Source organism: Etheostoma cragini, chromosome 11 (genome assembly GCF_013103735.1).
Source record: "Etheostoma cragini isolate CJK2018 chromosome 11, CSU_Ecrag_1.0, whole genome shotgun sequence".
NCBI lineage: Eukaryota > Metazoa > Chordata > Actinopteri > Perciformes > Percidae > Etheostoma > Etheostoma cragini.
The window spans coordinates 7,551,388-7,576,185 of record NC_048417.1 but is presented as its reverse complement, the minus strand read 5'-3'; the positions used below and the strand labels follow the sequence as shown (position 1 = coordinate 7,576,185).

General features: G+C 39.7%; 1 protein-coding gene across 2 annotated transcripts in view; it reads right to left on the bottom strand.

Annotated features, from left to right (window-relative positions):
- Window positions 1–371: 371 nt before the first annotated feature.
- Window positions 372–24,798, bottom strand: part of LOC117952784 (TBC1 domain family member 8) — a 26,682-nt gene continuing 2,255 nt past the window's right edge. The window contains exons 2-20 of one of the 2 annotated variants that reach the window (XM_034885320.1): window positions 19,352–19,462; window positions 19,109–19,227; window positions 18,663–18,891; window positions 17,755–17,995; window positions 15,265–15,472; window positions 11,200–11,397; window positions 10,615–10,764; window positions 10,236–10,386; window positions 9,368–9,582; window positions 8,728–8,845; window positions 7,378–7,663; window positions 6,669–6,810; window positions 6,237–6,335; window positions 6,029–6,097; window positions 5,619–5,889; window positions 3,075–3,140; window positions 2,775–2,861; window positions 2,533–2,642; window positions 372–1,483 (exon numbers count right to left, since the gene is read on the bottom strand). In XM_034885320.1, coding sequence (XP_034741211.1) covers window positions 1,079–1,483; window positions 2,533–2,642; window positions 2,775–2,861; window positions 3,075–3,140; window positions 5,619–5,889; window positions 6,029–6,097; window positions 6,237–6,335; window positions 6,669–6,810; window positions 7,378–7,663; window positions 8,728–8,845; window positions 9,368–9,582; window positions 10,236–10,386; window positions 10,615–10,764; window positions 11,200–11,397; window positions 15,265–15,472; window positions 17,755–17,995; window positions 18,663–18,891; window positions 19,109–19,227; window positions 19,352–19,462 — 3,275 coding nt within the window. In that variant the 3' untranslated portion in view covers window positions 372–1,078. Of the gene's footprint in view, window positions 1,484–2,532; window positions 2,643–2,774; window positions 2,862–3,074; window positions 3,141–5,618; window positions 5,890–6,028; window positions 6,098–6,236; window positions 6,336–6,668; window positions 6,811–7,377; window positions 7,664–8,727; window positions 8,846–9,367; window positions 9,583–10,235; window positions 10,387–10,614; window positions 10,765–11,199; window positions 11,398–15,264; window positions 15,473–17,754; window positions 17,996–18,648; window positions 18,892–19,108; window positions 19,228–19,351; window positions 19,463–24,798 lie in introns of those variants that run through there. The other variant, XM_034885321.1, reaches the window with a different exon arrangement.

Below are 24,798 nucleotides of genomic sequence, written 5' to 3'. Positions count from 1 at the left end.
AAAATGTAACATTATGGAAACAGTTATAAAATTAATTTTTAAAAATACAACTTTATATGCTAGATTTGTCCTTAATGCTGCACCGTTCTTTGTGAGGATTATTGGTACAATTTTCGGATCAGGCAGCGTTTAAAAAGAGTTTCATTCAGTGAGATTTAATCACTGCCTTTATCAGGTACAAGTGATTAATAGGAGCAAATTTGGGGTTGCCAGGTTGTGAAAATCTCCTCCAGCAGGACACTTGTTTGTCTGTTTGTCTTTGCTCTTCAGTTCATCAGGTAACCTGCTCAGTATGGATCGTTTGACCTTCTGGATCAAAATCAATTTAAGAACGTATTAACATTTACAATTAAAGACAAATGTAATTGATATTGGATTTATTTAAAATCATTTTATTAACCTGTTTACATTTACATTACAGATTACTTACTAACTTTGGCTTTTGCTTGATATAAAGTGAGGAATGTTTAACGCTAACAAACTTAATGGCTTATTAGAAAGCACAAGATGTTTCACAACCTGGCAATCAACTGAATGGCGTATAAATGATCTATAAAGAATTAGCCCATTATTTATAGACCTTTAATAAAGTCAATCAAAACTTATTAGGGGTGCCTTATTAGAAAGTGGTGATGGATTATTTGTCCACAACACAGTTCAACTGCAGGCATCTTCATGGTGATGTAAGAAGGCAATCATCAGAGTTTCTCCAGGCCCAGAGCACAAAATGTTCTTCCGATGTCAGAAATGTTGCTGGCTGATACCGTGAGTCGACCATTACATGGCCTGCTGCTGAGATTTTAGCTTGAAAATGACCTTTTTGGATCAAAATGTTTTGGGGGGGAAAACAAACGCCTTTCTGTTGTCAATTCCGGGCCAAACTAGGTCAAAGAGTCACAGGCCTGGTCCTGCCAGTGTGGCTGCCTGCAGTCATACTATTAATTACATCTCACAGATAACTGTAACGTTTAGCTTCCTGGCTGCATTCTCTCACATTGTGTCAAATTATACTGTTATTTTGGTATCCTTCATTAGAAATGTTGGCTTGTGTCGCCGCTTACATTTGTTCACATTTAAGTTAGCTGGTCCCCTGCTGCAGTGTGAGCAAACCCGCCCGCTGGTGGTACTGCTTCTCCTTGGCCTCTGCGACTTTAGCGGACAGATCCACCGGCTTCTCGAAGAAGTTCACCAGCGCCTGTTCAGTGAGCAGCGACGCCAGGATCTGAGCGTAGCTGACTGTCCACTCGTTCTCTGCTGCCAAACTCCCGTTGCCTCTGCTGGCATCGACCCCAGCATCTTCAGCGCCTCCTCTCTTCTCCTCCTGGCTGGTGACCTCTGACCCCGAGCTGTGTCCACGGTGGCTGGCCTCGCCGATCTGGAGCACCAGGCTCGTTACCGTAGCGATGGCCTGAAAGAGGTCGTTCTCCTCTGGGTCGCCGTGGAACATGCTGTAGAGCGTTTTACAGAACTGGATAAACTCACGCTGTAGAGGTAGAGATGAAAGGGTTGTTCATCAGTGTTTCATCACATTACATACTGTCATTTAGTTTCTTTAAATGTTTTACTTATTTCTACCGAAACCGACAGATTAGTTCTTAAATAACACACTGATTAGTAGAGAATCAAAATATTAAAAAAGAAAGTCCTTTTCAACCATAAATGCTTTTAAAGCACTGACACTTTGTACACTATTGATTAATTGCAAATTATTTGCTATTGATTAAGCAAGTAATATTACATATTCCCAGTCTGTTCTGAAAAGGGCTTATCCCAGCATGCATTGGGTGAGAGACAGGCTCTCTCCAGTCCAGACAGGTCACCAGTCTGTCACAGGACCAGCATACAGGGCCCAATTAGGCAGTCCTTTGGACTTTTTATTTAAGAGTTGATTTTTTTCTTTTTAAATTGCCGATCAGCAGACAAAATAAATTTAAAATTGTACGCATGTTAACAACTTTTATTTGATGGCATGGGTTTTCGTTTTCATCATCAGATCATGTCAGATTGTATAGATATTCCTTGTAAAGGTAGATTGGCTTACTTTAATACTCTACACACTTGTTTTTTAGCAAACAAACATTAATAATCCATGTTGTTAAGTGTAGTATGGTTTATTGGAAAGAGAATACATGCTACCAATAGAAGAAACATGTCAGGATTGTCTTTATACATTTATACATTCTTAACGACTGCTCAAAGCTCTTTTACATAGTAAAGGAAACATTTACCATTCACATCCAATCACTGTGACCAAGGCTGTTGTACAAGATGCCACCTGCTCATCATTAGATAAACACTCACACACATTTACACTCCAATGCTGCAGCATGCATTCAGTGTCTTGCCCGAGGATACTTCAACATGGGCCAGGGATTGAACTACCAACCTTCCGATTGGCAGGCAACTGTTCTACCACTAAACCACAGCCGCCCTGATGTGACAAAGGATATTTGCATACAGACTCTAGGGCTGACATAACGGAAGCACCACTTAAAGCTGATGTGAGACTGTTGTACAACACTAGTGCAGTACCTGGTTCATGAGTGGCAGAGGCTTCTCCACATCTTTCTCCCTCTCTTTGACCAGATCCTTCAGCATCTTCTTCAGCTGCTCCTGGTAATCTGTCACGTCACCTTCAACATCTGGAGCAATAGTGAGATTCACGTCAACCAGACACATACATTTATATCAGCCTTTAACACAGAATACATTGCTTGTCTATTGTTCTTTAGTTGTTGTGTTGAGCTAATAAGTCACAGTGTGTTTGGACCCACCAGAGGGCAGATTAACATAGAGGGGTCTGTTTGTGGACAGCAGGGGACTCTTCATCAAAGAGGGGTCAGCCTCACTTTCTGTCAGAGCTACACACACACACACACACACACACACACACACACACACACACACACACACACACACACACACACACACACACACACACACACACACACACACACACACACACACACACACACACACACACACACACACACACACACACACACACACTTAATCAGTTAATTGCAGGCCTGACTGAAACTCATGACTTTCATCGTGTTAACAAAATGAATAACCTGGTGGGATGTGCAGACGGTACAGCAGCCTTATTTTCTCATTCAGCTCTTCACAGTACAAAGTGTCTGAGTGGGGGAGAGAGAGAGAGAGAATAAAGGGTTATTACTAATCAGATTACTAATCAACAGCCTCTCCTGTTTTGGTCTCCAAACCATAATATAGAGACACCGGAAAGGGGTTGGGAAACCCGATAAAAAGGTCTAAAGGTAATGATCAAATTATAAAAGGAGAACACACATATCTTTTTTTTGTGCACGAAACACGTCTTTATCAGCATGAGCATGAAAAATTAAAATGGTTTGGATTTAAAAAATACCTATTATAATTCATGTGTGCAGGGCAATAGGAGAGGAATTACAATTCTTTTTGCAAATGCGCTTAAGTTTAAAGTCATTAAGGACATAAAAGAGTGCAAGGGTTGACATATCATTGTAGGGGGACGGATTGAAGAGGATGTAGTAACCTTAGTTAATTTCTATGCACCTCCTATAGTAGGAGTATATAGTAAAAAAATCACTATTTCAGATCACTAATTGATGTAATTGCACTGGAAGCAAATGGGGTCTGTTTATGTTTAAAGTATTGAATCACCACCTGGATACAACTAGTCTGAAGAAAAAGAAAAAGAAATGATCAAAATGTATCAAATCAGCCTGGGAGGAAATCGGATTTTGTGATAGCTGGAGGTGTTCTCAGCCACTCGACTAGAATTATACTCAATATTCAGCTCCACACTCTACCGACTCCAGGATAGATTATTCTTTTATGCCAAAAAGTACTGTAATGTAGAGTACAGGAATTTAGAACTGGGGTAACCAATGTCTCTAACCATAGTGCACTAAAGTATATCTGACAGTTCATCTAGAAGGAAGGAGGAGGAATACGGGGTTGAGGTTAAATGTAGGCTTATTAAATAACAAAGCAGCCGTAGAAAAAATGAAATTGGACATAGGAGAATATGTGAAGATCAACGACAATGGGGAGGTTTATGCATCTATAGTATGGGAGTATATAGTATCATTGAAGGCAGTAAGTTGTGGCAAACTGATTGCCTTAACAACATCAAATAAAAAGGAGGAAGGTTGTGACATATAATAATCTTTTATCAGATCTATCTAAAGTGGAATAGCAGCATTCCAAGTGGTATAACAGATACCCAAAACTATTAGTGCAAATACAACAACGGAAAAACAGATCAATGATCTATTAGAAGAAGATGTTGAGAAGAAAGCTAGATTTTGTATTATACAATATATAATATTATACATATTACGAATCAGGCCCCAAGGCGGCCAAATTACTTGCCCGACTCTTGCGTAAACAACAAGTCGATGGTATCATGCATAAGAAATGGGACACAGAAACAACTAAAAAAAAATCATCCAGAAGAAACAGAGGCCATTTTCCCCTAAACTACTACAAAAAACTTTATATCGAAACTTCTAATACTAAAGTAGAAGCAATGGAACATTTTCTTAACGTTTTGGATCTACCTAGAATGGGCAAGAGACAGAATGATTGTATCATAGCAGATTTTTCACTGGAAGAGATAAATAAAGCAATAGCCAACTTAAAGTCAAAGAAGACCCCGGGTAGTGATGGTTTTCCAGCGGAGTGGTAAAAAACCTTTAAAGAAGAGCTAGCTCCCCTCCTGCTGAAAGCATTTAATTGGATTAAAGGAGAAGGTAAACTCCTATCAGTTTATTGGAACATCGGATTTTTATCGGTATCGGCTATAAAAACACATCAGTCTGGCTATAATCGATATCAATACCAACCAGAGAGAGTTGTGTGGAGCGGATAGTCTTATTTAGCTTTGTAGCAACCCATTAAATAATGGCTTGAATGTGACGTTCATTAATATCAAAAAGTTACGCACTAAAGCTTTAACATGCTTAAGTTTAGACAACAAAATAATGTATATTTACTAATGATTACTATTGTAAACTTGACATCATAATCACCGTACGGCTCTGTGTTAATACACCTTGACAAGTTTTGCCTTGTGAAAAAAAAACTGACAGTTTAAGGAAGCGGGTTTTCTAGTGAAATCAACTAATTTGGATAACCTTGTATGGTGACCGGATTTTTACTGAACATAACAAGGACATTATAACTGAATTATCATTCCTTTTACATTTCATCTGAGACAGTTCATGTGTGTTGTTTGTTATTATTAATTACTAGCTGTATCTAGTCAAGCAAAAGGGATCCTTGTCATACTAGAAAAATCACCTTAAGTGTATTCTTTTTCAAATTCTCTTTCTTTTAAAGAACCAGACTTGCTCTTTTAAAACTGAAACTATTTTTTGAAAACATTCTTGTATTTCTTTACCAAAATCAAATCTCATAATTTACTGTTGGTGCCTTTTCTTGTTGCCTAGAAATGTGGTTAGATTTCGATGGTGATGGCATAGAAAAAGGTTTCTTTTACAGGCTTAGTTTTAGGGAGCCAGAATGGAGCTGGCGTGCAGTGACGGAGGGATCATATGTGACTCAATCCGCCTTGATTCTTGCTCTACTCCTTCACTCCCTTTACCTACCCAGCCAGCCAGCAAACTCTCTAAACGTGACCAGGTTGTCGCAGTCCTGGTCCAGCAGGGTGAAGGTGCGGTTGGCCAGTGTGTCGGAGTGCTGGTTTGAGCTGCCGGGCCATGGCGTCAGCAGCCCGTACAGGCTCTTAAACTGGGGCCGATCTAGCCGGTACTGCCGCTCCACATAGGAGCGGCCTGAGTCAGCGTAACGCCACGCTGCCGCCTCTGCTGCTGCTGCGGAGCTGCTGTCCCCCCAGTACAGACTGATGAAGTGCTCTGTCTGGATGGGCGAGGAGGAGGAGGTAAGAAAAATTATGAAATAGTTTGTTTACCCTACAAACCTCAAATTCTCTTAAGACACTACTGAAAATGTTGTTAATAAAGGAAATTGGTTAATTAGAGGAGGGATAAGAACATACCTTGAAGAGGTCGTAGACATCAGCCAACTTCTCTGGAGAGATGGAAACATCTGGAGTCACTATTCTCAACTGCACAGACGCACACAGGGGGAAGAGAGGGAGGTCTGAGATGAGTCTGCACTCTAATGTTAACCTTAATTCTGTCTTTAAAGTAGTTTTAAAGTCAGAATACATGACAGTACGACATCGATTTTCTCTGTCTGCTTACACCATTTTCTTTGGTGGTGTCTTCGTGAGCCTGCAGCACTCGGATTCTGTGTCGACAGCGAAGCTTCTCAATCTGCCGCACTGTCAGGTCCCCGAATTTCTTACACAAGGAAACGCAAACAGTGGAAGTTCAGTGCAACAGCAAACATGTCCTCCTCCACAAATGATTAAGACTGTATGTGGGTAAAGGGTCAGTTCACCCAGATTTAACCAAATTAACCTCACTCATACTGCATAGATTAGATCGGATTATTAGATTAGATTGACTTTAATTAAAACCAAATTTGGAAATATCAGTGACAGCACCTATACAGAACATTCAAGAAATACTAAATTGGATAGAATACAAGAACAAATAAAAATAAAGATAAAAAATAAATAAAAAGGAAAAGAATGTAAAAAATTGTATTAGTAGTTGTGGTGGGCTTCTCACCTCGTAGGACTCGTTGATGAGGTCAGTGATGTTTGTGGGTCCCACAGCGGGAATATCAGTGTCGCTGCTGCTAGTCTCCTCTGCAGCCGGCGGGGAGGACGGAGGACAGGACGACTCTTCACTTCCAACCTGGTCCAGAAAACTGCAAAGCACGGAGCAGATGGTTCACATTCCTGAACACAATAGCAATTCCAATCGCTCCATTCAAAATGAAGGTTTGACATGTAAAGACAGGTTTAAATGTGGAACAGGCTCTTCTGATTGTTGGTGCCTCGTTACAATAAATTAGAGTCATTTAGAAACACAATAAGAGGAGTGTTTTGCTGTGTTAACAGGAAATGCATCAATAAATAGTCACAGAGATCAACAGCATAACTTACTTTTTGCTGGCTGTGGCTGCCGCATGTGTTGGACTGAAATCGCCCATACATGATGCAAACACAGGCAAGCAAAGACAGTTTGCGGGAGTTCTTCTCATTGTTTTCAAACACTTATGGACAAAAAATATTGACTGCAAAATCACTGCTACAGCCATTTCTACATATTTTATACATGTACTGTACATAAAATGCAAATTTAAACACACCAAAACACCAGTTTGTTGCCATGCTGCTATTTGTTTGCTAGCTGTGTAACTAGTTTAAAAGATATTTTAAAAGTGCCATTTATTTTGAGTAAAATTTAAGCATTAAATACTGTGTGTATTTACCTCGAGAGAATCATAAGAGCCTGTCCATCGTCTGTGCTGGCCGAGAGCTGTGCAGAGTTGGCCTCCAGTGCTGCCAAACCCAACTGGAAGATGGCTTTGATTCCGTGGAAGAAGAAACAGTCGACCACGCAGACGGCGCTGTGGAAGGGCAGGACGCTGAGGAAGAGGGTGAGGAACCAAGAGAGGGAGACGGAGGAGAGGGTGGAGAGGTCTGGAACGTGTTCAGCCAGTTCTGGCAAACGCTCCCTGATCAGCTCCTCAAACACGGACTGGTCCACCTGAGCTCCTGCAGGGGGAAATAATGCATGGTGTGGGGGTAGAGGGGTTACCGGGTAGCCTCATGCACGGACATGTCCCAATGAGAAACTCTGACCGTGCTTACACAATATCTGAGTTACCAAAATGATATGTTTTTCAAAGTTTTTCTGACAGTTCTGTTATTTTACCTAAACAAAAAGCAGCAGTAGGAAGGTTTTGTTTAAAATTATTTCAGTCTCAAATTACCCAAAGTACAGAACTACCTCATTAAAGAATAATATAATTGGATAGTTTAAGGTGTGTTTATGTACTGGAGCTGTTTAATATAATTTTAACCACCAGATGACAGCAAAAGATGGACATTCAGTCTGAGTGTTGTGACCTAATTTATTGAATAAGATTAAAAACTACTGTTTAAAAGACAAGGTTTATGCAACATTTTTTTGTATCAACAAATACCAAATGAAGGAAAAAAACGTATTATTATTATGAAATTATTTTATCCTACTAAGAAGTATTGACTGTATAGCCACAGAGTGTTCTTAAATGCTGGGCTAAAAAACACTGTCGTGCCAGAACCATTAAAACCCGCATTCAGACCCACAGAGACACACGTATTCTTTCATCACAAATCACATCACTTCTTTGTTGTTTTTGTCTCTCCTGGATGAGAGAAAGTGTTATTAAAAAAGGTAAAATAACTAAAATAACTAAATAAAATATATCTATCTATGCTCCACATACAAATTGCCAGAAGACAATCACTGCCGTTTCGTCAAGAATACACAAACTCTGGACACTGAAAGGAACAGGAAATTGTTTCAAAAGCACCTTGCATGTCATAAATAATCTGCTTCACAAACGCAGGAAATGAGCCCGTATTTCAGAGGCCAAAAATAAACCTTTTGGGTTGTTTGGTGTCTGAAAAGACGCAGCTTAGACTAAACAACCACAAAATAAACAGTACAACACACTGTGGTTACGTGCCTTTAAACATAGAGCAGCTACTCTAAGTGGTTGAAGTGCATTTGAGTAAATAAAGCTTCCAAATGCTTCACTGCTCTCTTCTTTTTATGAGCCCTGACCTCTTACCTATGACCCTGCGGTTGAAGTAGTCAGGAAGCATCCTCTCACAAACTGCCACCAGCAGCCAGAAAGCTTCTTCTTCTTTAGCGTAGAGCAGCAGCACCGACGCCAGGATGTTCATAGACTGGACAGAAACAGATGAGGAAGAAGGAAGATGCAAAAACACACACAATGATGAGACGCCATTTAACAACACTTAAGAAACCCCCACAGTCATGTTGCAGTCACATCCCTATCTCTACATTGACAAATCGGAATGCATTTTATTTATTTTATTCAATTAGTTTTGTTTCATATCTTCTGCATGTAATGTGTGTGTTAATATGCAATATGTACTGTATATAACATACAGAAATGAATAACAATATTTAATTTATTATCATTATTTATTATTATTATTAATTTAATATCATAGATGAGATTCTGAGGGACCTAACAACAAAATATAAATAGAAAGGGTAGGTAAATTAGCAAATTCTCATTATTGTCATTATTGATTATAAACCAGTTAAGATGACACTGTATGAATTAAGGTGACACTTTGTTTTTTCACTATTAATGTTATGTATGTGATCTATGTGACTGAAATAAACTACTGTAAAACAAACTAAGTGTCACCACAGCGCTCGGATCATCAGGTCCCTACCTGACAGTATCCGATCTTGGGGTTGCGGTGAGCGTAGGCGGTGAGGACGCGTCTCAGTGCAGCGATGCCGGTGGGGTTTTGAAAGGCGGGATGGTCCGGCAGAGAGCGGTGAAGGTCCCGCTCAATCTCCTCTGTGGCCAGGCTGCTCAGGCCCATGGACTTCTGCACCATGCTGGTGTAATAGCCCTGGTGGGACTCTAGCTCCGAGGATGCGTCTACACAAACCAGAAGTAGAGATGCAGTAATAATCATAAAATGAAACCTTCCAAACAGCCCCTGCTCTCAACTCTCATCCTTTAAAAGAAAAAACTAAACATGTTTGTTATCCATCTCAGGCCCTTTTCAACCCTCTTCAAGTTGATTTTATTACTAGTTTTTGATTGCTCATTGGACACTTTAATTTCAGTTATACTTAATTTCAATATTTCTTTCTCAGAAGATATTACCCCCCTAACCCAGCTCTGTAAAATGTTTTATGACATATAAGCCGTTGTAGTATCACAGCCGTTTCAGTTTGGGTTCCAGAAAGCCGTTTCTCCTCAGCGAAACTGAGCTGGGGAACCGAGAGCAGATGAAAATAAAAGCTGGCAGTTTGTTTCCAACTGAGAAGGTTTCCTCTTAAACAACAAACAGAGCGTGGAGGTGCAGCAGAGTCCAGTTTATAGCCCATGTGCACACCTTTAGTGCCCTTTGACTGCTATCCACACTATCCAGCCAGCATTCAGCAGATAAACACTCAATTACTGCTATTACAGTTGAAAAACTGGTTCTCATACTGTATAGAAAACCTTTTATTTTAACAACTATCTTAGTTTTTCTTGCTCTCTCTCTCTCTCTCTCTCTCTCTCTCTCTCTCTCTCTCTCTTACCAGAAAGTGTCATCCACAGTTCCCCTCGCAGAGACTCTGGTATCCCCATGGCAACAAGTCTTTGGATCTTGTTTGTGCGGAACATGTGGACACCACGACCGAACTCCAAGAAATGATCCTCCCACAGCTGCTCCTTCACCTGCTCCATGCTCTGACACAAACACACAGATCCAGAGATGAACATGGGGACTCGCTCAGTGTGCCAATGCCCTATAGGTTAGTGGTGGCAGCAACCTTTTCTCTTTTATCAGAAAAAACAACAAATAAACTAATCTGCATGTCTAGGCCAGTGGAGTTTGCGAAAGATTGTGTCTTTTGGGTGAACCGAAACCGTAATTTAGCTCTTAAATCAGGTAATTGGTCGTTGGACTCCACTTACCTTGTTGCTGTTGGTTCCTGGTTGGTTTTGGTGGAAGGCCGTCATCAGAGCCTCGCTGTTGATGGTGTTACGCAGAACCTGCTCCTCTATCTCTTCTTCATCAGAGTGCCCGGTGTCGTAGTAGAAGGTGTAGTAAGGTGTTGGGGCGCTCTGAGGAAATAATGAGGAGAATAAAATCACTGGTTTCTTGCAGACATTTTCCTACATGTTAAAGTTATTTATTTGAACATTAAAAGCTTCCCAGTTTGACATAAAGCTGTGTTTTACATGCTCCGGTGTGCCTTTTGGCCCCCACAGTTCCTCTCAAATGTTTAAATTCCACTTATAGTAAATAAATATGGGAGAAATTGAACTGAACTATTACAGTTGTTGCATTTAGTTCACAGTGATGGATCCTCTCTACCGACTGAGCCAGAGAGTCTAGGAAAAAATATCAGAAACTATCACAACTTTTTTTTTATTTTCCCTCACCACAAGGATTAACAAAATGTGTTTTTTGCTGCGTTATAAATGTTAGAAAGTCTACTATAAATGTACTCATAACTACACAATTAAATAAAAACAGTGCTCTAACTTTCCACGTACCATGCTCCTCCTGCCGTCTTTCTTGCTGCGGAACATGGTCTGTTTCCACTGCAGAGATCGGAGTCTGGAGTTCAGGTTGTCGACCAGCTCGTCTCTGTCCGGCAGCTCGATCAGCTGGAAGGCCTTCTTAGTCCGAACACTCACTATGATGGGGTTAGGGAGCAGGCTGGTGCTCTCCACTTTTTCTATGGACAACACCTGAGGAGACAAATGCAGGAAACCAGGCATCAGAACACAATCAGTGATTCCTTACATGAAATAACAATGGGTGAGGCTATTTGTACCCCTGGATTATTACTAATAAAAGTGCAAAAATATCAATAATGTGAGAACTTCTCCATACACCGTGCTTTCATACAAAATGTCATTTAAACTAGAGATTAGTGGACCAGAGAGGTAGACAGATTCACAGTTCATTTATCTGTAACTCAAACAGCTCAAACAATCAACTGTGTCACTGGCAGTTAGTATGAGAAAAACACATGATGCTCTGTGGATTCTTTTATATAGACCTTAGTGGTCCCCTAATGCTGTATCTGAAGTCTCTTTTATATAGACCTTAGTGGTCCCCTAATGCTGTATCTGAAGTCTCTTTTATATAGACCTTAGTGGTCCCCTAATCCTGTATCTGAAGTCTCTTTTATATAGACCTTAGTGGTCCCCTAATGCTGTATCTGAAGTCTCTTTTATATAGACCTTAGTGGTCCCCTAATACTGTATCTGAAGTCTCTTTTATATAGACCTTAGTGGTCCCCTTATACTGTATCTGAAGTCTCTTTTATATAGACCTTAGTGGTCCCCTTATACTGTATCTGAAGTCTCACAATGAGCTTTCCTTAGTATGTGCCATGTGCGGCGGGGGGGCAAGGGGAAGGGAACCTTGGGCCGATCTGGAGTCTTCTGATTCCAGATTGTCACATCAGAGCTTTCATTTTCTCAAAGGCAGAGCAGGATAGCCAGGGCTCGGATTACACCTATCACCATTTCTAGCCACTGGGGGACCATAGGCAGGCTGGGGGAACGCGTATTAATGTTAAAAAAAACTCTTAAAAGGGAAATTTTCATGCCATTTGACCTTTAAAAGAGAATCAGAGGAGCAGAAGGGGGACTTTATCAGCAGTAACAGATTAAGTGGGCCGACGCAATAACACCTTTCTAAGACAATATTTTAACAGAAAACAAAGGAAATAGAGGATTAAACCGCAGCACTGAAGGAAAGACGGTAAGCATGAGACTGGGAATCTGGCTGCTAATCTCTGCTGTTCCCAACTAAACATAACTCAAATAGGCCAAGAGCTTTGAATATACCATTTTATCTTTCACATGCAAATAGTACCTCTGTAACAATCTAGAAGCTACTTTATTGAATACCCCATTGAAATAATTTATTTTCTCTCGTTATTTACTCTGACAGCATTAAACATTTGGAGGAGAACTAAATCTACCACTTTAACAACATGAATCACATTTGACAAAAGGTACGTCTTTAATGCAGAATATAAGCTAATGTTTTCATGTGATAAAAGAGCTTCAAAATCCCGTTTGTCATTCTGTATTTCTCAAAAGCTGAACTTGTCCGTTAACAAAGCAAACATGCAAGCTGCCCAACATTCCCCTCTGCACTTTAATGTGTGTGAACAGCCACATGAAACCCATCTGTGTGTTACTCTTTAACCAGCAGCAAGGCAGAGTAAACACACACTGCTTAACAAACTCACCTTAAAATACATTATAGAAAACTACAGAAATGCGTAGATAAACTCTCTTGATTAAAGTCACTCCGGACAAAGAGACAGACTTGTAACTGTAAAGTAACTGATTTATTCGGCTGGAATGAGGTGAGGAGCTCTGGTAAAGAAAATACTGTCTTGTACTGTCTTCTACTCTCCTCAATTGTTACTGTATATTTTGTGTAAATGATACTGTATTGATTGAGTAAAAACTGAAAATACTGTCTTGTACTGGCTGAGGAGGTAGTGTTGGGACTCTTATCTGTTGTCAACAGACCAAAATCTTGCACTATTGCACTATTCCTTCACTCTCTTCAATTGTTGTTGTGTATTTTGTGTAAATTATATTCTATTGATTGAGTAAATACTTAACAGTCTTTTTTATTTTTCATAATTTTCTTTTTTATATTTTTTATGTTTATATATTTCTTACTGTCCTTTTGTTTTTTACTCTTTATACATTAAATGAGTGTTGCACTTTATTTATTTTTTGAATTCTTTTTTGTTGTGTTTTCAGCAACAACATCCCAGTAGATACACTCTTCTCTATCCAGCTGTAGACAACAATTGTGGATATTATATCCAAATTAAGATTATAAGCATGTAAGGCAAACAAGAAAAAAAGAAAAACAAATACATATATTCACTCCCAGTTGTACACATTCACACATTCATATATGCACAAACACACATGCAGATAAGCCGTCAGGAAACCGGCAGGACTGACACTAAGCATCGTAAGACATTGTGTGGATTATGTAAAAAATAATAATAATAATAATAAATACAACATTAAAGAAGGTAGTAGAGGGGGAAGGCTAATCAGTCTTATTGGATTAGCAGAGATAGGACAGGACTCCACCGCTTAGTAAAGATGAACTTTTGGAACTTTAATAAATATGTAATGTGCTCCATCTGACAGAGGTCCCAAACCTTCTGGATCCATGATTGATGATTGGCAGTATGTGCTCCATAATTTCTCCAGCATAAGCTGGAATGTGAATGGCTCATTCTAGATACTGTTTCTGGAGTCCTAAAATACCTTACACTTGTTTTCCACTTGAATTCCCTCCAAACATTTGAACTTTTGGCCCGGTGTCCCTCACTACACGCCTCCTCCCAGGCTTGTGAGGGGTACTTTGAGAGCAAAGATTAACCAATGTCAAATTCCTTGTTTGTTAGCGCAAATATGACCAATAAAGCTGATTCTGATCTATATTGCACACTTATCTTAAAATATCCCTTCGTGTTTAAAAGGTTTTTCACGCTCAGGTGGTCATCACTTGCTACTAATTAGGTCACATGAACCGAACCAATGGACTTTTGTTTCTCACTTCCTGTAAGCATTTACAGTAAGTTACACACATTAGGACAGAGAAATAAGATTATATGGCAGTAATTACAGTTATCCTGTAAATACAGCCATATCATTTCATAACTCAGGCAGGGATCATGGCCTAGTTTACTTACGGTATCATCGTATGAGCCTTTCAAAGGTACCATCATGGGAGTAATCTTGGAAATTTGAGATTTGGAGAAAACCACTGAAATGCACCTTTAGATTTTCTGTTGGACGAGGTAAGGAAACTATAGAGTTTAAAAATGTTATAACATTGCTGATCTTTCCTGTCAATGTACTTTTATGTTTTGATTTATTCACAGTGTATGCTGCAGCTGAGTTAGGCAGGACAATTGCATCCAAATTAACATGTTAGCATTCGGGAAGAAGACTTTGTGTTAGCTCTGTCTGGGAGCCTTCTGTTGATTAGATTAAGACCAAAAGTCGTACTTGAAAATAATTTACTTTCACATGTTAGGATCTTGTTTGTGACCGGACGTAACCTCATAACACATGGATTTGGAAATAGTGCCTTCTTTTGGGCGACGACTCACCAACGGAAAAGGTTTTCATCCAAGGAACCACCCATCATCTTTAAGGGAATATATTTGTGAAATTGAAAACATTTGGCAGTCCACTGCACCGTGAAATCCTGTTCTGACATGTCACTTTGTTATTAAATCATTTTATTAATCTTAACTGGACAAAGCCTTTCCTTTCCCAAATTACAGAAAATGCATGAAAACCTACAATTATGACCCATCAGACCCTTGTTGACCACCTCATGTTGGTGAGTATGTGCAGGTTCCACTCACTAGCCTTCTGTCCTTTAATGTATACACTTCATCTTTATAAGGTCTGAAATGGCACACAGTCATGCACAGTGTCATTATGAGCCGCTGAAGCCTTATTTTTACTGGCAACACACCTTTACAGACCACATTGTACTCCTAATGAACAGGTGACATCAGTGAGGCTGTGATGCAATTAGCGTACCTCTGAGAGGGGTATAAGCAGGATGCAACTGCCTTCCTCTCGGCTGGAGAAGCACAGATAACTGTCAGTGGCGTAGAGGGTCCCGGCTGTGTGGCAACGTCCGTGTGGTGTCCATACCGAACAGGAGGCCACCTCGTGGAGTCGCTCACCACGAGGGAGCCGAAACAGAGCTAGAACGTACTCCCTTAAAGCTTGTTCCTCTAGGATTCTGGAAAGAAGACGATGAGGGGAAGAGTTAGGCGGTGACACACAGATGTAGCTCGGGAGCAAAACAAATGGAATCAGGAAGCAAAGCTGCAAGAAAATGTCTGCCTCTCATTTCCTTTGGCTTAAAACTACACAAATAGAACAGTGTATCAGCAGCAGGCTATAATGGCTGGGTTGTACAGGTACGTCTGAATTGATAGGATTGGACAATACTAGTCAGTTGATAACCAAGAGGCAGATGAATGAGCAACTGGTTGTGATGCGTGAAGGAAGCTAATGCAAACATGACTTCAGTGCACCTCTTAAACTGAACACATGCAATCTGCAATGCTCCATTTTTGAAAATGTTGACATCTGAAACAAAATGCAGCATAGGATATTGTGGCAATGTCACAAGAAAAACAAAAAAAGAGGAGAATTAACATGGCCTAGTTTGTCTGTACTTGCGCATGATGATTTAATGCAGTACGGCGCTAGGAGGTAACAGACCAGTATAGCACCAATTGGCGGAGTTTATACTGTAGCATAGTTGTACATTCCCCTCTATAATTTTCATCTTGAATGACCAATATAATTATCAGGTTCACTGTACAAAATCATGTGCCTTTTGCTAAAGGGGGACATAGTTAACCAGGATGTATATTGCTCCAAGTCTTTCCCTCTGCAAACACTGTTGTTCAGTCCTATGTACCACCACCTCCACTTGGTAAACATCATCAGTGACTCATTATGGGAGTCATTTTTTTGTGCAGTCTGTCTTTTGAACACATTTTTCTCGTCTTCTTCCACTTTAACTGTTAACTTAATAGCGCCTTCATCTGGCACGTAGCCTGGTATACACACAGACCTCATGAATCATGTACCAGGTACTTGCATTACATTTCAGGGATGTTGTGTTAGCCTTTGAAAAAACGATAAAAACATTTTTGGGTTGTACTACTATCCAGTAAAGAAATGTGAGAGGTAATGCTTGACGGGCAGCCAGTCTGGTTAAAGCCACAAGGAGAAGAGTTCAGTTTAAACATAGCTAGTTTTTATTTTTCTCAACTCTGAGACCCATATCATCTACTTTTCCTCTCTAAATGATACCCACCAGAACAACAAAGGTCAAACATACAAGGGTTATTTTTTCATGAATAATTGAATAAAAGACAGAGAAATGTTGGAGAATCACAGAAATATACAGTAAGCTGTTTAAAGTCAAAAGGGCAAGCAAAGAAAATGCAAACATTCTAATAAAAAAAACGTTTTACCCCCATTCTGGACAACCTGTAATTTACGTGTCCCTTGGATTTGGTTTTCATTTCTTCTTCCATTTTTCATTTTCCATCTCTTCACTTATGCATGCTCAGATCTACCCTATCTAATGTTAATACACAAAACATTTGCTATTTACAACAACAAAAATTATGTGTTGTGGTCTGCCACCCACTCTTACATCTGAAGCTCTGGCAGCTTACTTCTATCTCCACTTCCTGTACTGGTTTTGAGGTTTAAAAGATAAGTTAACCTGTGCATTACAGTGACATCTGGGGAGGAACACTAAAAGTGCCATATAATGTGGTCTGTGTCACTCAAGGCAAATCTGGTTTGCTGCAAAGTGCTTTACAGAAAACATACAAGCAAAAAAAAAAACAGGACAAAGCATAGTATATTCCAGTGTGTGTGTGTGTGTGTGTGTGTGTGTGTGTGTGAGAGAGTGTGTGTGTGTGTGTGTGTTTTATTTCAGAAATCTATAAAGGCTTATAAAAATATCCATAACTGAACCTAAGACGTACAAGTTATGCTGATAGACAAATCCGATTGTTTTACTTCTGTTCGTCTCTCTTTTTTAGGGAGATGCTGTCATGTCCAACTCTTCATAAAACTTGGGTTATAACTCAACACACATCTAACACGCCACTATATCCATTATCCTGGGTTACTTTTAGGCCAGGCCACTCTCAAGAGGACAGTATGCTTCTTTAGAAGTGCTCGTCGGATGGTCCTATAGCTTTGGAAACCCCCTCCCCTTCACGCCTTTCTATCTTCAGATTAGAGGGGGGCTGTGTACAACCATTTTGAAAACTTTCCAAAATTAACATCTGACCTTCCAACCCACTTCACGCAGTGATAAACCAACTGTGCAGAAAGCGGGCAGGGTTTGAATTTGAGTTGTTTCATCCCCGACATTCTTTCATCAGCAAATTAAATTGGTATATGTGAATTCACCTGAAACGTAAACTGAAATATGCTGAAAACAAACAGTTCATGTCAGTATCAGAAACCAAAGCCAGCACTGACCTCTTAGTGATGCGTGTGGGCTGCTGCAGGACTCGGTCCAGCTCCAGGCCTTCGCTGTCCAGCAGCCGCCTGAGAGCAATGTCAGCCAGCTGACCTATGACCCCGAATGCCTCGTCCAGGTTGAGGAACATGGAGAATTCCCTCTGTCGCTGCCGTGTGTTGACCCGGATGGCCTCCGTCATCAGACCGGTGGAGACCCGCTCCAACCGCGTCACCTCTGCCCAGGGAATCACAAACTTTACTGGGGAAAAAAGAAGAGAGTAAAATATTTGAGTTTCTTAAGACTGACTTCATGTCACGGTGACTACTTCACCTGTGAACCACCTTATGGTCCTCATGTGTCTTCATCCTTTGGTCAAGCTAATTTAAATGAAGCTCTCCTAATAGTAGGAACCACAACTGCACTCAATTGTGAAACTTCAGTTGTAGATTGTACATTTGTAGAGCGATTACCAAGAATTAACTTCTGCGTCAGACGTTTGGGAGGACAAAGTTTAAACTAAGACCTGAAATTATCTGAAATGTATTTGTATTTTATATTTTAAAATGACATTTTCGGAAAACATTATATCACATACTTTATGAGTTACATCCCCACACTGTGTTGCAATATGATTAGGTATGATTTGGTTACTTTTTCACTAACATAATCAATCATAAACTCACACCTCTTGTCAATTATTATTCTGAGGAATGTTCCACACATTAATAGTTTCTAAGTTGAAACGAGAATTGTTTGGAAAAGTAAAGAAATGAATTACTCTGCAGGAGAGGTTCCTATGGAGTTTTTGACAATTCTGACACAGGATACTGTACACTAATATTGAATAAAAAAATATTTTGGGGAAACTGTCTTTGCGTTCACTCTTTTGGCTTGAAAATCAGAGCCCTCACTTTGGTGTACAGACCTTCCTTCCCCAGCAGGAAGGAGTAGAAGGCCATGTGGTTGATGCTAAGGTAGAGGAAGCCCTGCCGAGGCACCCGGCCCTTCCAGCAGCAGCAGGAGTAGTACGTCACCAGTTTCTCAGACGAAGGGAGGCCAAAGTGCAGCTCAAACTTCAACAGCACCTCCCTGAACTTCTCTGGCTCCTCCTCCTGAGCCGCCTGGGGACCTCGAACCTCCTCTGCAATAAGTCCCTACAAAGGAGGAAACTTGTGACTTCAGAGCATTTTATATGAACTTACATCACAACAGGGTTTCATCATCATTATATAATCAACAGTTAGGCGTTTTACTTTGATCCAACCAATGCCTTGAATCCTTTTAAACCCACAGGAAAAGCTTTGTCAACCTATCTCAAAATCTAAATTCCTCCTCTGACAGGATTCAGGCCGGCACAGGCAGGTTTCTCACCTTGACCTTTCCTTTGACAAAGCTGGCAGCATCCTCTTTATTCTCAAACACAGACAGAGAGCGAAGCAGGTTGTGGACCAGCCAGTCCCAGTGTTTGTTCACCTCCTCTATGGCGGCTCCTGATAGACAAAAAGATAAAATACACAAAGGAATTTATCAGCTATGCCTTATCTCATGAGGCAGTTGAAGGTACAGAAAAAACTAAAAACACCAACGTATCCGAGACAAAATGCTCCAGCTCACCGCTGGCAATGACCCAGCTGATCTGGGAGCCGGGAACCTGGAGGAGAATGCGGAATGGTGTGACCCTGGCATTGGAGTCCAGCACCGTGTCCAGCGCCCCCACCAGGAGACCTGCAGAGACGACAAAACACAGACAATCAGACAGGGGTTGAAATGATGGAAACATATCCCAGAGACAAAGCTCAGGCAGCAGTAAAGGCTATATTGGCTTTAGTGTCCAAAGTCATGGTTCAGTAGAGCTGCAATGATTAGTCGACTTATCAATTAGTCCGTTGCTAAAAAAATAATCGCAAGTATATTGATAATCAATTAATCATTAAAGTAATTTTTCATGCAAAAGTGGCAGAAAGTGCGGTTTTCCGCCTCTTAAATATCCTGCTTTTCTCTGTTTTATATCATATTAAAATGAACTCCTTGGGTTATGGACAAAATAAAGCATTTAAAGACATCACCTTGACACCACGTTAACAAACGGATATGGACATTTTTTACTATTTTCTTACATTTTATAAACAGAAGAATTAATCGATTCATCTAGAAAAAAAACAATCTCACTAATGTCAATACAAACAACTATTTGATGACTATTTCAGTCCATGTGTGTGAGTATGTGTGTGTGTGTGTGTGTGTGTGTGTGTGTGTCTGTTCATCACCAAGACCGGAGAGGTTACACAGAGACAGATATATTTCACAGCTAGATGACAGAAATACACCAACAGGTCCAAAATAGAAAGATTTCTTTTCATGTTTTTCAACCTTTACATTTAAATGATGCTCCTTTATAGCCATATTTTAGGTATTTTGATGCTTATGTGGCCACTACTGCTTTATCTCCTTAATTACTTTCAAACCACATCACCAACATATTGTTATATTGTATCTACTTGTTTTTCTTTAATTCTGATTTCTGCCTATATTTTAGTTAATTGTATGAGGTGTTATTTTCTTGATGAAATTATGCAAGTTCTAATGTTATTACCATCATCATTAATAATGGTATTATTAGTAGTAGCTATTGTACAGTTTCACAGAGACCCGGATTGAATCGGGTGCACCAGATGGGCCGGTCCGGTTTTTCGGACGCGAGGGCCGGTGTTCAGTCATGGCCATAGATCATAGCACTGGTTTGAAATCATAGTAAAATATCATAGATGCTGTTCTTATGCTGCCTGCACTGGTAGCCCACTCTTTGTATTTTTTTGTTTGTGTGCAGCCCACCGTTCTCTTCAAATCATTAACCAGACTGCATTAATGATGACGATTTGACAGCACCTTGTTGCGAGGATACGAGGACCTCGAGCAAAAAAATTGAGCTATGAAAACGGATAATAGAAAGCGCAAAAACGTAAGGAAATATCTAGAAAGTCACGTGGCCGGATGAGCTAAACTCAGCTAATTGTTCATTAAAACCAGCGGGAGTGAAACGCCAGATGAGGACAATGAGACGGGTAGGATAAGCTAGTTAGGAGCAGTGCAAGATACTATTCTATAAAACCCAATACAACGGGACCTGCAAACCAGCGGGAATCCACCTTGTTCTTATAGGTCCTCAGCAGCAGCTACCAGGCCAAGTTACTGCTAACCTTGACACAACAAGCCAAACAGCAGCCATGAGCCCAGAACTCCAGAGGGGGCAGGTAGAGTTGCTCATTGAGTGAATATTATAAAACATTAATATTGAGCATTGTGTTGACCTCGTCAAAATGAAAAATGCCCTGGGATAATTAATGATGCTAGATGATTCGGCAACTGACTTTATCAGAAAGATTTGTAAAAGCTGCCTTCAGTGTGCAAGGCATCTACTGTAAGCTGCTGTACCACACTGTGTAAACAAGCAATCATAATCACATTAGCTACATTATAACTGCTTTCTATGCCCAAAGGTTACTAGTCATCCATTATGCCTTTTATCGTTCAAATAAGGATTAAATAGAATCAAAAGGTAATATTGTTCAAACATCAGCTGAACAAAAAAAAAAACATTTTGTTTGATCCTTATTTATTTTTATTTTATATTTTTATTTACTCTTATTTAATTTCAAGGTTTGGATATTTGTGAACACTTATTTACAAAAAAAATATATTCTAATATTGTGTTGTAAAAAATATAGTTGTATATAATAATAAATAAATATAAATAATATATACAGTATATAAATATGTATAAATATAGATATATAATTTGAAGCATAACTTACTGTTTTGCACTGAATTGGACATTGTATTTTACATAAATAAACTGAATAACAAGGCTGTAGGGAACAGTGCGCTTTTGCAGATAGACTTATAAATTAAGGTTTAAATTACATTATTTTAATATAGTCAGTTCTGAAGTAAAATGAGCCGGTCTAAGGCCTGAAATTCCAGGGCTGAAAATGTGTCCCCCTCTGACCCTGTTCTACTAGTGTTACAGTTAGCTTTGCATTCATTTAGGAAAAGGGCAGCTGTTGTAATAATTGCTCTGATTAATTAGATAATACAATATGCCTTCAATTGATTAAACAATGACCAGTTGGGGGCGCCTGGATAGCTCAGTTGACTGTCCTGTCCAAAATAAAGGCTGAAAAAGCCCCCAAAAAGAATCTTTAAAACAATGGCCGGTTGAGATTTGGTCTCATTATGTCCCTGCAACGGAGAACTTTCTGTCAACATACAGATTTGCTTTGCTCAAAAGGTTTAATTACATTAGCCAAGGGTACTTGAGACACAGGCAGTACTGCAGAGAGGAAGGAACTAACCTTTTTACAGTTTAGAGCACTTTCATTTCAAAACAGGAGGACTTCAGTGTGTAATCAGGCCGCCAGGTAATAGGCAGTCTCTTCAGTGGAAAACTGTTCAGTTATTTTTCTAAAATCTTACTATTACTAAAACCCCACAGAAGATCACAAAAATAACAAACAAACACACAGACACACACACACACACACACACACACAAACACACACACACACACACACACACACACAATAACAACTCTCCTCGTGGTGCTTTAATTCTTTACTTCCCTTTGTCAATAAACATATGTCAAGGCGGTCAATGGAAAAAGCTGTAGCCTCAGTTCAGCATCAATTTTGACTCTCTTTTTGTCTTTTTGTATGTTTTTTTAATTTATCCTTTATTTAAGAGATATCTCTTCTACAAGAGATACCTGTCTATGCATTCTTTTTAAACACGTTTGGCTACACTAATGTAATTAATTTTGTAGAATAAGATTCCAGTAGTGGCTGCATAGGATTGTTTCAGACTCGTGTGAATCAAACATTTCCAATAACAGAATGTTGTGTCCAAAAATGTTGTATCCAAGTCTCAAAGTCAAACTTAATTGAAAAAGAATAGATGTAATGTTTTCCTATCTGACGAAATATGCTGTTACAATCCATATTTGTTGTTTAGCCTTTCAAAAACTACATCTTCACTGACACAGTTTGCTCTCCCTTAGGAAACACACTTAGAAGTTACCATCTGCTTCCTTACACAAAGTTTTTCACCCAGCTTTGCTTTTAACTGTTAAGGCGGCATTGTCAGACAGACCCACCCAACGTGCCACAACTAAGTACAACCCTGCTTTTTAAAATGATGACAGAACAAGATAAGGACAAGAGCAGGAAGTTGGCTCTCTACCTACATGTTCAGCATTGCCTTCTCTGGCCTGGTACACACACAAAAGACCAAGTAAAACACGGAGAGAAGAGGAAGACAGACCAGTATTAGTTTTACTGCATGCTCGGCCTATAAAAAGCAGTGAAACTGAAAGTATTTCCTCAGAATAGAATTCACTACATGCTTTTATAATCTTGTAACCTGTTGTTGTTTAAAAGGCTTTTCCACCTTTGGAAAGTGTGCTTTTTGTTCTATTTAAAATCATCATTTAAAATATCATCTGTTGTGAACTTGAAACCAAAACTATTATAGCTTTTGTTGGCGGAACCCTAAGCAGGTGGCGATGTGTAAAGACAAAGTCTCTCTTAGCAGCTCTGGCTCTCAGCCAAATGTAAACCACATCTTAGAGTCAAAGTCGACCTGCCTGGAGCTACTAAGCCGGCAGCCCGGCAACACAAAACCATCCGTCTGTCACCACAATGCCCAGAAGGGGTTGACACTGTTAAACTTCCAGAAAGGGGAGTCAATATGAAGCATTGCCTTTCTCTGCTAATGGTCACATCGTGGTGGTGAACTGCTGTGGAGAAATAAAGGCTACAGTCAACCTTTATGAGGCTTGGAGAAAAGCAAAACCGAAATCTGCATCTACAATGTCTGTTTGCTCTTGAATGCATCAAACTTGATGATCTGTATCTGTCTTTTTCTTGTGTTACACTAAATTAAGGCAAACTGACAAAAAACTAAATAAAATTAAAAACTAAATTAAGGCTAACTGACAAAAAACATTCCAAAATTAACTTTAAGAGAAAAGTATTTGGTTAGAAATAAAAAGACAAAGACTGATATGAAGGGACTAATCAGCTGCAGATGTTTAGCTGCCCAACCCTTCTCAGAAATCCTGCTGAAAGTATGTTGCCACTGCTGTTTTCACAACTTTGAGCCCATAAAGCAGACACCTCCTCTCTGTGTTGTCTCCTTTGCCTGTGTGGCACGATCGCCCCAGAGCAGCTTGTTTAATTAGTTCATGTTAAACGACGATGTGACAACAGGACTTGACCTTTCTACCCGTCTTGCTATGGGAACAGTGGGAACAAACACATACACAAAGTAAACCCCGGCCAGGAAGTTCCTACTATTATCTTTTATGAGAAGAGCTCTGTCTGCGGGTTTCCCCACAGGGAAGAAGAAGGAGAATGGAGAAGACACTGTATGAGCTGGTTGCCTGGTTCAACGATATGAAGTGTCCCTCATCCCATAAATCTACTGTACAGGCGAATGCCAATTTGTCAGTTAAGCCTGTTGTACATATACAAAACACAGAGAGGAAGCAAGACAGAGGAAACAGCAAACATGGAGAAAGCTGTAAATCACAGCGGTGAGAGGTGGTCAGATGGGCTGCATCAGGCACGTGGTCAGAAATGTGTAAAATAATCATTAAATATTTAGGACAGAAACAGTTCTTCAGGAACCCACTATTCTTATCATTTTAATTATGGCATACTGATAGCAGCATTTTCCCCACCTTCAACATTAAATACAATTAATGACAAAAACCTGTAATTCCCCAACAGGAAATCACAGCGAGAGACACGCACAAAGTGTTGAATAAATGGACTGTTACTGTTTGTAAGCATGTGATTATTGCAGATTTTCTTTTATGTCTATTACAGGATGGCTATATTCCTATTATTTGTACTGTATGAGAAACATGTTATACTTTATTTGAATCAAACAGAATAAAATGGTCTGTTTTTTTTTAGATTCACTAGCTATACAGTGGGTACGGAAAGTATTCAGACCCCTTTAAATTTTTCACTCTTTGTTTCATTGCAGCCATTTTCCAAAAA